Here is a 12,232-nt window from a genome sequence, read left to right as displayed (position 1 = left end):
GAGAGCACTTTCATCAGTAACAATTGTTTATTGAGTATCCAATATGTATAAACTACTAAGGTGCCAAGTGTATAAAGAGATACATCTATAAATTATGGCCCCTATCTCAAAGAATGTAAACTTATAAACAATCATAAGTTTAAGATACTCTTTAAGAAGCTCTATTAAATAGAGCTTCTTATTATGTAGTAGTAGTATGATTTCTACTAGCTGCATATGTTCTCTTTTCCTAGATAGAGAACTTCAGCATAAATCAGCAAAATATTTTTAGAACTAGAAGATTATTAAATCGTGCTTTGAGTATTAAAGGAAACAATATAAAAAGCTCTGTCTTTAATTTTAGTTGCTTTTTGAGCTTTAGAAATCAGATCTCTTGACTTTTGGTTTTGCTTTCTCTCTCTTTTACAACTTTGTGTTCCTTATAGAACCTCATGAATTTTGATCGTCAAATAAGTTAAATACATTGTTAAAGAGGCAGTTTCTTATGATGGCATGTTACTGTTTGCCATTTGTGAATTGATCTGATGATATTTGTGAGCACAAAGAATAAAATGTGCTCATAATTTATTTTCCAAGAAGTTGCCTTTTATACATGAATATTGAAATATTTAACCAACAATTTACTTCCCATATCAGGAAATATAGAATTGTTTGGAGTTACATTCAGTTTTCAACCTTATATCTAGTTGTTACTAATTCAGTAGATGGAATACCTGTTAACTATGATTTCTCTCCTACTTGAGGAAGATAATAAAGTGTATAGGCTTTTTCTATGTCCTGCACTCATGATTGTATTTTATGGCCCAGTATTTTGAGTCTTTTGTATTTTAATATAGGTGGGAAAATAAAGATATAAAACCATTGTCCTATTCTTAGGGAGCTCACAGTTTCTTTTCACATACCCTATAGATCTGTGGAACTCTAGCAGTAAGCAGAGTAGAATAATACAGGCAAGTAAAGCAAATCACAATGTCATGTGGCCTTAGGAAGAGAACCGAGCAGAGACAGAGTATATCAGTCATGGAAAGCTCTCCATGTGGATGTGGATCTCTGGACAATGATGGCGCAAAGGAAGTACATTGAAGTCCACCTTTGGACAGCAAATGTGGACTATTCAGCATACTGTCTGCAATTCATATGTTCCAAAATTCTACCCCCGATTCTCCATTTCAAAAGGTTGAATCTAGACAAGTAACTCAGTCTTCCCAGTGAATCAAAATTGGAGAACATTGCAATCACTGTGAAAGAACCTTAATTTATGTGAATAACAAATTACGTCAATGTAGAAGAGACCGTTATTAGGAAAGATAGATGAACAATAACATTGGATTAGTGAAAATATGTGTATCTTTCTATTATAATGCAGAAATGATATCTAAGTCCGATCTAGAAATAACATTTTCTAGTAAGAGAAGGAAGGGAGACTAATTTTTCATTAATTATATAAATTTAACCCACACAAAGACATTTCTAAAAGAATGTACTGCATTTTTAATTGCAAAAGATACTTTTTTTTTTAACTCTAGGATATATCTTACGAAAAAGAAATAAATAGCTGATCCTAAGCCCAACTGTTTAGAATGTTTCATGATGGCTTAGTTTGACAATATTCTATAATTATTAGTTGAAAATTTGGCAAAATCTGACAAGAGAAACAATTTCCTTTCTTTTTTTTTTTTTTTTTCTAACATGACATTAAGGTTGTTCCTTTGGTGATGATGTCAGCTTATTGGGTCTCCAGATGTTAAAAGCCCTGCTTGGATAGTTTGATTAGCCCGGATATTAGAGTATCCCACCATACAGCAGTTGAGTTATAATCAACACAACAAAGAGTGAAATAGAGAGGGCTCTACTCTTTAAGTGCAGTGGTTTAACTGGAAGCAATTTATTTCATTCTCTACTATATTTAACAAAATTGATTTAGGTGTAGTATTATAAAGGAGCAAAAATGACCACAGGCAAGAATAAACTACTGCTAGGAAGTAAATTGTTTTGTGAATGTAAAGGAAAGCCTTTAACATCATGATTAGAGTTACTTTAGTGACCTACAAGATCCCAAGTTAGTTTACTTTTCCATGTCCATCACATGATTACCATGTTGTTCAAATCTAGGGGCACCATTCAAATTCTATTCTATATGAATGCTGCCAGAGACAGCTCACTTTGGAACGTGGAAGCTATGATACAAGCTTTTCATGCCCTGCATCACATACTGTTGACTCACCTTAGATTTTAGCTACAGTAGACAGTTACTATTACTGAACATGCTGCCAGTAGCTAACTTCAAGTGCCCACAGAATTTACAGGGCTGTCTCTGAAGCCCTCTAAGCTTGCTCAGCCCTTGCCCAGAAGTGTGGTGAAATGGAAGTTTCCTGGGATAACTGTCAAACGAAAGGATTGGTAGTTGCTGCATAAATATTCCAGCCTTCCATCCTCTGGAAAGTCAGATCTAAAGGGCATTGTATACAGTTTTTAGAGAGATCCCAGCAGGATCGATCCCCCATTTGCCCACAGTAATATCCAACTCAGTAATCTACCTTTTATTACCTTTTCTTTCTTCCTTGTCTTACTATAGCTGATCTCCTTCTATCACTCTGTTGGTCAACCTGAAATAGTTGAAAGGATCAGATTTCAGTTTAAAAGAGTTTATTCAAGCAAAAAGCTTGGAATAGCCAGCTGGGAAACACGGACGCCAGAGAACTGTGGTCAGTGCTACGAAGTTAAAAGTTAAATGTCTTTCTTATTGGAAGAAAACAAATAAATATAATAGGATTGCAGTATTTTCTGTAAAAAGTTGGTTTATGAGTTACAACAATTTAATTAGTTATAATTTGTTTTCTTTTCCATCCGGCTTAATTTCTTTTCTTTACAGCTGGTTTTCATTTTCTTTCCAGTTTACAAAACTGTGTTTAACATTCCATCTTATGACAATGTGATAGTCATGAAGTCTTTGTGTGAGAAAGATAATTAGTAGGAGGGAAGTTAATCTATCATAAAGATCATTAAGATCAACAATGAAGAGGAAGGTGATCTTTTCTGGTGCCTTTCAGTCACTTGCAGCATTTTACAAAACAATGTAGGTAAGGAATAAGACTAATCTATAATCAGAGATACAAAGGTTATAGCTGCCGGTTATGTGACTTGGGCCCCATAATCACATTCCTTTAAGGCTCAAAATAATTTAGAGTTCCAACAGCTTAGATTTTGAATTACTTATTTTTATATTTTACGCCTTCTTTTAGGAGTCATCTCCTAAATCAGATATCTATGTCCAAGTTCTTGTCTCAAGTTCTGCTTTCTGGGGACCAAGACGAAAATAGCAGCTTTAGCTGTTTCATAGTGGCAACTTGCATATAAATTCAGAAAAAAAATGGTATTTTCTGTTAAAGCTTTCTGCATGTGCAGTTACAGAACGAAATAATGCATTGCCTCTTGTAAAATAGGAGGCAGAGTGAGAGACAATTTGGGGATAATTAAGAATTTTGTTTGGCATTAATATTGGGGGGCCCTAGATATCTTTGCTATTTTTATTCATTGGGTAATATTATCTAGTCTTGTGGCTCTAAATACTACCTAAGTGCCCATTATTTTCAAATATTTATTTTCAGTGCAGGCCTTTTTCACATATATCAAGATGCCTTTTCGACGCCATCACTTGGATCTCAAGTAGACATCCTTAACCTGACATGTCAAGATTGGACTTATGATCTCTTCCAAAGCCTTCTCCACATGTGTTCTTTGCCTTCTTGGTTAATGGTAACTTTTTTCTTCCACTCGTTCATACTAAACACCTTGGAGAAAGCCTTGATGCTTTTCTTTCTGCCTCACATGATAACCAAGTCATCTAAAATTATGTCGACTCCACCTTCAAACTCTGCGTGCAGCCATTTTTACTGCTATACTGTGGTCCCAGCCACTATCAAGTCTCACCTGGATTATTACAGTAGCTTTTCACCACTATCCCTGCTCTTTCCCTTGTCCTCTATAGTATGTTCTCTATACAGCCAAAGCAATCCTTTAATTACATAAAGCATATCATGTTACTCCTCTACCCAAAACCCTAACCCTAACCCTGCAAAAACTAAGCTTAAATATATGAGCAGTTAACATACTGCAATATTTTTCAAGTTTGAGTGATTCGAGGTGCTGAATAGTCTCTGCTTATCCCATCTCAGAGAATTAAACCTTAGCTGATGTGGGTAAAGTTTCAAGTTTCATTTGTATTGAAAGTAAATAATGTATACTGTTAGGTTTAAATGTAGCCAATATCTTCCTAAGCCAATGAAAAAAGGTCAGCCTATTTAGTTGAAGCAAGAAAGCAAAGATTTGTGTAAGAAGGACTATTTTCCAAAACAAACAATACCTTCACAGATTTTTTTTGATTAATTTAACTTCTATTGTAGTTCTTTTTATGGTATTTTGGTTTGTGTGGGTAGTGCTTGCACCTGTTAGGATTCACTGTCCTTTGTTGCTAATGTCCAGTGCCTGGTAAAGCCATCCGGTTTCAATTTGTCCATTGTTTTTGGTTGTTTCTGATGGGAAGGTAAATTTAATCCCTGTTCTTCCATCTTGTCCAGAAGGGGGAAATCCTAACCTCTGTGTCTCAAATCTGAATCTGAGAGCTCATACTTTATCATCTCCTATTCTACAGTGCTCTATGACTTTTGACATTGTAGTCACCATCCTCAGACCTTCGGAATCCTTGACACCTTTATCTTCCTCAGTGAAATGACTCTGACTTCACTTACATAATTATCCAGTTCGTACTCGAATTAATGCATTGTTTTCTCAGTATCCTAGCTTCTCATACTTATTAGTTTTTGACTTGTGTACCCTATGATTCTTCAAGTTTTCATCTGCATTGGATACCTTTTTTCATCATCTCAAATTGCTCTTGGCCTTACCTCTTTCTCTACCCATTGCGATAACCATTTCCTGAAGGTTTCAAATGGCTCTGTTTAAGTGCCATTGAGGTGTGCCTTTCCTCATATCATGCTTCGCACTTCCTGTTCTGCTATTAGGTACCTCTGTGGTCGTGGCACAAGATGTGAGAACCCGCTTTGGACTCAAGTGTGCATAATGCAGGCACGTGGAGGTAGTTGATGATTCTGGAAACCCTTTATCAATGAGTAAGGTTGATAATGGAGACATGTTTTCCCCTTTATCTCCATGATTGACTCAGATTCAAGAAGTCCCTGGAGGATTGAGCACAAACTGCTGCAAGGGAGTGAGGGCTGCAGCTCCATTATACAGACTTGTGTTGGCTTTCTTCCTTTGCCTTTTTACCCCTCCTCTCACACTCTTGCTGTCTGGGAGCACATTTTGTAATCACGTGAAAAGAAGCCTAAAACTGTCATTAGCACAATCCTTTCTTTATTCTCTTTCTGTGACTGTTCTGTCCTCTGCATTTGTTTGTATGCTACCGATAATTGTAGAAAATCACAAACTATCTTGACTATGTTTCTTAGTAATGCATACTGTCTAACTGGATTATTTTTCTGCCAAGTGATCTGACAAATCATCTTGTATTATATTTCTGCCTCAACCTTCAGGCCTTTAGTCTCAAGAAAGGCCTTCTTCACTCTCAATATGTATTCTTACCTGCTTTGTTGAGAAGGATAAGACTTTACAAGATTGGCTGCCACATTTTTTCTACTTCAAAATGTATTTTTTTTCAACTGATTCCTTCTTTCTGCTAAAAAACAAAACACCTTTTAAAAATCTTTGATTTACCTTTACTTTTTTCCAGTGTTAGAAGAAGAGATATCAAATATTCTTAGAGTTAATTTCTCCAACTATGCTCTTGATTACATCCAATCATGACTTCTCAAATACTTTCCTTACCAGTTTTCTCATATAATTCCTCAATTTCCAATGGCTCATTTTTCTTGGATGCAGTTATGTTATGATCTCACCTGTTTCAAAGAAAACAAAAAACAAAATCACTTTTTAAAAATACCATAATTGTTCCTATCAACCATGAGTTTTTCTTGCTTTTTTCATTCAATAGAGCATTTATTTAAATAATATTCTATCTTATTACTTCTTTAGTACTTAAGCCTTGACAACTTAGGGACTAAATCTCCTACTCTTTGGAAATTATTACCTTATAGGTCAGTGAAGGATAAGATAATTATTAAATCTTGTAGCCTTTTCTCAGTCATCATATTGATCACATTATAGCATTTTTTAGTAAATTCCATTTCTGTTATGACACTGTAAATACTCCTCACTGTATAGCATTTCCCTCTGTACATTTCCCAATAATTATCCACTCCCAGAGATCTCTGCAGGTTCTCTCTCTAACACCCACTCTACATCTCAGTTCTTTCTTCTAACTTCTCTGTTTCAGAGGAATATCTTTAAGGCACCATGAATTCCTAATTACTCTTTGCATCTCCTATATTTGGAGAAGAGGAGAAAGAGCCAGTCACTATGATTTCTATAAATATTAATAATCTCAACCGGGTGTGGTGGCTCACACCTGTAATCCCAGCACTTTGTGAGGCCGAGACAGGTGGATAACAAGGTGATAAGTTCGACACCAGCCTGACCAACATGGTGAAACCCTGTCTCTACTAAAAATACAAAAATTAGCCGGGCATGGTGGCGCATGTCTGTAGTCCCAGCTACTCAGGAAGCCGAGGCAGGAGAATCACTTGAACCTAGGAGGCAGAGGTTGCAGTGAGCCAAGATCATGCCACTGCACTCCAGCTTGGGTGACAGAGTGAGACTCCATCTCAAAAATAAATAAATAAATAAATAATCTCATTTAGTCCCACAGCAATTCATGTTTCATAAATAAGCAAACTAAGACCCCAGGTGGTCTAGTGAGTTGTCTCATGTCACAGAGTTATCAGGAGTAGGGAAACATGTCTGCTTGACAATAAAATCCATTTGCTTTTCATCATGTAACAGAATGATGACTCTTAAACAGCATTATATCCACAATCATCAGAGAAATATTCAATTATGTTTTTGCTATTGTCTTTACTGAGGAAACGAAGCAGACAAATACATTATAGAAAGATCGTGAACCTTTAATAAGAGTTGAAAGAAACGAAGACTGTTAAACTGTGTATTATTAAAATGCTGTTACCTAGAAGAACCTCTTTCCCAAATTCCTCAGTTAATCAAAATTGTGTTATATACTGAAGTGAGTTCATATTCATTAATGTCTTTTATGTTGAATTCAGAGTTGGAAATAGTTGTTTCTGTTTTTTTTTTCCTTAGTATTTGGCATTAGTGGATAGATGTTGGTGCTAAACTCATCTTAACTATTAAAGAGAATCTTTACCTATTGGGCTTCAGAAGTAACTTAAATTTGATGACTGAGACAGTAGAACCTAAAATTAAAAGGAGGATCAATAGTAGTAAGTGAATAGTGTGAAAATGTCCTAAGAGCATGCAAAGTGGGAAATTACATGATAGCTTGTAAATATGGACTGTACTCTGGGCAAAGGATGCACCATCATTAGGCAATTGCACACTGAACAACTGTCAATTAAATACCATTTTACCTAATTTAGAGCTAATGAACTTGGTAGATGAGATCCCTGATGAATGAATTAAGGAGCAGTCAAAGTCTCATTTTGGATTCTGTGCTATCTAGGTCAAGAGGTTCCCAAAGGTATGCATGTATTTACTTGGTACATAAAAACATCAACTTTCTTATTCCTACTTCTGGTTAATTCTCTAACAAATATTTGTGGAATACGATTTGTGCTTTTCAGTTGGTGAATGGTAGATAATGATATAAAAGACTTAGAAGGCCAGGTGCAGTGGCTCACGCCTGTAATCCCAGCACTTTGGGAGGCAGAGACGGGCAGATCACGAGGTCAGGAGATCGAGACCATCCTGGCTAACACAGTGAAACCCCGTCTCTACTAAAAATACAAAAAATTAGCCGGGCGTGGTGGCAGGCACCTGTAGTTCCAGCTACTCAGGAGGCTGAGGCAGGAGAATGGTGTGAACTGGGAGGTGGAGCTTACAGTGAGCGGAGATCACGCCACTGCACTCCAGCCAGCCCGGGCGACAGAGCGAGACTCCGTCTCAAAAAAAAAAAAAAAAGAAAAAAGAAAACTGTTCCTGCCCTCATGAAGCTTCATTTCCATTTTTGCTAATTTTCCTCAATCACTCTCAATGATGATTTTTAAAATCAAAAGGATAAAACGAATTTTGTAAGAGTCTAAAGGAAAAGTAACTCCTTCCCCTAGCAAGAGGGTTGACAAAAGGTCTTTAATAAGTGAGAAAAGAAATGAGGAGTCAAGGATGTCTTTTGACTCTATACTCAATCTTACCTACCTAAGAGGTGCAAATGACACTGTGGTTTTATTTGGAACTTTCAGGAAGGGGTCCGGATCAACATATTTCAGGAAGTGCAAAAGATGTGTCAGAAGAAGCCTATGTCTGCCTACCTTGCAGGGAGGGCTGCCCCTTCTGTGCTGATGACAGCCCGTGCTTCGTCCAGGAGGATAAGTATTTACGACTTGCCATCATCTCCTTCCAAGCCCTGTGTATGCTGCTCGACTTCATTAGCATGCTGGTGGTCTACCACTTTCGCAAAGCAAAGGTAAACCCAGGTACCCTGGTATATGATCCTCTATTATAGAGCAACCTCTTATCTTTTTAAGGAAACAGAATTTTCAAATTCAAGTTGCTTCCCTACTAAACAGCAGTCTTTCTATAATATGACTGGACTAGAACACGAAAGTTATATTCTTTAGCTGACCAGAAAAATAGAGATTAAAACATGATACTTTATTTCAACATTTACAGAATATTTCCCCGTGTTTAGCCTGGATCTGAAGTGCTTCACTGACTTAAATGACCCTCCTTTACATCATGTCTTTGGCCTCTAGAGAAACTTATTCTAGCATCCAATGTATTATTAATTTTTTTGTATCTAAGAAGCTTTGTTATGTTTATTATATTTTTCTTTTCTTAGTTGTATTTAAAGATGGTAAATGACTCAACTATTTTTAGCGCATTATACTTTGAAGAATGAAATTTATTTATGACCTTACATTTTGTCTTACATTAGTGTCCCAGAATAATAACAATCCTGGGAAGAACTTACACAGTGTTGGAAAGTACATGTCCTTTGGTTCTAGTCTAAGTAATCAAGAGTAGTACAATCCAGGAGCAGTGGCTCATGCCTGTAATCTCAGCACATTGGGAGGCCAAGGCCGGAGAATTGCTTGAGGCCGGGAGTTTGAGACCAGCCTGACCAACATAGCAAGACCCTGTCTCTACAAAAAATAAATAAATTTTAAAAAAGCTAGCCAGTATGGTGGTGCATGCCTATAGTCCCAACTATTTAGGAGGCTGAGACAGGAGTATCTCTTGAGTCTAGAGTTCAAGACTACAGTGAGCTATGATCACACCACTGTACTGTACAGAGTGAGATCCTGCCCTGCCTCAATAAAAAGGGGTGGGTAGAAGCATTTGTATGCCTTTCAGTCAGGGGTAGATGAAATGTTAAAATGTGCAGGACAAAGCTTTTGGGGGAGCTTCCTGTAGTTGGCCACCCAATTAGTTATATGTAGCCAGTGTTGTATTCGAATTTGTGATTCTGATGCTTGCAGAAATTTATCTGTGCCATTGGAAAGAAAACAAAATGTAAAGTTTCCAACCTTTTCCAAATTCAAATGATCTCTTTATACTGGCAGAGTCGTACAGATTGGTTTAGATTACAGAGCTCATTGAAGGTATAAAGTGTTCCCATTAGAAATTAAAAAAAATACCCTCTGTGAATGGCATCTATTATGAAGCCTCAAGTTAAACAGTTTTATTATTATAAAGCCTCTGTTGAGATTCTAGGAGATTGTATTCATTATGTTAATGTTATAGACTTTGATAGTCATTTAAAATGGACAGTTTCATTAACAGAAGAATCCAGCACAAATTAAAATCAAGCTTTAAGTCAGCAAGAAAGTGCAGACAGGCAGATTGCTCCTCATTTAACCAATACTTATCTTTCTTTTGCAACAAACTATGTGTTATATAATAAAAATAGTAGGCAAGTAGAGTTGAGAAATATATAAACACTGTTACCTAGATAAAATTAATAGGTTTTGTAAAAAGCCTGTCAGTGGCATAGCAGGTAGAATTGAAAGGTCTGTCTAATAAACTTCTCTGAAATCTCTCTGATAAAATGTAATTAATTTATATGGTAGATAACACACAGTTCCCTATGAATTTTAATTGATTTTGATAATGATTGCTCTGCTAAATGAGTCAGTAATACATGGTAGGTAAAATATTACATTGGATATTTAGAAACCTGAGATAGTTCTGACAAGACCAATGTCTTAATAAATGTTAATGTTACTTAGCATTGCCAGTTATTAAACCTTGCTAATTTCCCTGCACCTTCATGTGAAATGTCATTTTAATGAACAAAATCCTACTTTACAGGACTATAATGAGAATACATAGCTTTACGTGTCATTTGGTGAAATTTCTATAGATTAAAAACTCTTAATAGTAGGAATTGATAAACATTATCTAGTTTTAAGATGGTCACCTTTCGAAGAATCAGTTTTTACAGAATGTGACATAATATAAGGGGGATATAAGCTAATAAAGTGAATGAACATAGACCTTGTATACTGATGAAAAGAAATGTTTGGTGCAATTTTCTGCTGTGATTTCAGTTGCTAAAAGCAACTATAAAAATGGTAGAACATTCCAGTATAGAGATTGGAGATCTATAGAATGTAGAATTTAGTTTGGCTTTTTCAAGATTTCCTGTGTCTTTGCAACATTTCTTTGGATAAAGAAGAAACTTGATGATCTCTTTTGTAGCAATACTGACATTTCTTTAGGAGTTTCCTACTACATTCTCTACTTACTGATAATTAAGAGAACAAAGCCCACATAATTTATCAATTTACATCTATTTTGACAAAAAAATCCAATGTAATACAGAAGTAGCATTACAATTGCAGGTAAGTGTGCAGACTCATGAGCCAGATTGTTTAGATTTGAATACTGTCTCAGCTCCTTGCATACTGTGAGACTGTGAGAATCGCTTAGCGTTTTTTTGTCTAGTTTTCTCCTCTGTAAAATGGCATTCACACAGCATATATAAAAATTAAATTAAAATGGATCATAGATCAAAATGAGAGAGTAAAAACCCAAGAAACTTTTATTAGGAGAAAACATTGGCATAAATCTTCATGACCTTCAGTTAAGCAGTGGGTTCTTAGATATGACAACACAAGCATACATGACAAAAGAAGTAGATAAATTGGACTTCATGAAAACTTTTTTGTATCAAAGACAGCATCAAGAAAGTAAAAAGAAAACACATAGAATGGCAGAAGATATTTGTAAATCCTACCTGTGATAAGGAATAGTATCCAGAATATATAAAGGACAGATAACTAATCAATAGAAAGATAAGTAAAACCAATTCATAAAGTGAGACAAGGATCTAAATAGACATTTCTTCAAAGAAAATATATAAATAAGCCAAAATGTTTATGAAAGGATTACCAACACATAGTCATTAGGAAAATGCAACTCAAACCGACAATACCCACTAGCATAGCTAAAAACAGAAAAGACGGTAACAACTGTTGTGGAAGTGGAGAAGTTGACACTCTCATTCATTCCTGTTGGAAATGTAAAAGGGTGCAGCCCTTTTGGAAAACAGTTTGGCAGTCCCTCAAAAAGTTAAAAATTGAAGTATGATATGATCCAGCAATTCCACTCCCAGTATATATCCAGAAGAACCGAAAACATATGTCTACAAAGAAATATGCATACAAATGTTCATAGGACATGGATGGACCCTGAAAACTGCTAAGTAAAACGGTTACAAAAGACCATATATTGTATCATTTCATTTAAATGAAATGCTCAGAATAGGCAAATTCATAGAGACAAGTAGATCTGTGGTTACCAGGTACTACCAGGAAGGAAGAACGGGGAGTTACCGCTAATGAGTTCAGGGTTTCTTTTTGGAAAGAGAAAAATGTTACAAAATTAGATTATGGTAACAGTTGCACTACTTTGTCAATATGCTAAAAACTACTGGATTATATATTTTAAAAAGGTGAATATTAAAGTATGTGTATTATATCTCAATAAATCTATTACAAATTTTTTTTATTATTATTATACTTTAGGTTTTAGGGTACATGTGCACAATGTGCAGGTTTGTTACATATGTATACATGTGCCATGTTGATTTCCTGCACCCATTAACTCGTCATTTAGCATT

At 35.7% G+C, this 12,232-nt stretch overlaps 1 protein-coding gene across 1 annotated transcript in view; it reads left to right on the top strand.

The window, feature by feature from the left end:
* GPR158 (G protein-coupled receptor 158) overlaps nucleotides 1-12,232 on the top strand; it is a 411,815-nt gene that overhangs the window by 209,122 nt on the left and 190,461 nt on the right. The window contains exon 4 of the mRNA XM_003269372.4: nucleotides 8,349-8,572. Coding sequence (XP_003269420.2) covers nucleotides 8,349-8,572 — 224 coding nt within the window. The remainder of the gene's footprint in view (nucleotides 1-8,348; nucleotides 8,573-12,232) is intronic.

Source organism: Nomascus leucogenys, chromosome 18, assembly GCF_006542625.1.
Source record: "Nomascus leucogenys isolate Asia chromosome 18, Asia_NLE_v1, whole genome shotgun sequence".
Lineage (NCBI taxonomy): Eukaryota > Metazoa > Chordata > Mammalia > Primates > Hylobatidae > Nomascus > Nomascus leucogenys.
Note: the sequence above shows the minus strand (reverse complement) of the source record. Positions and strands in the feature narration are given on the sequence as shown.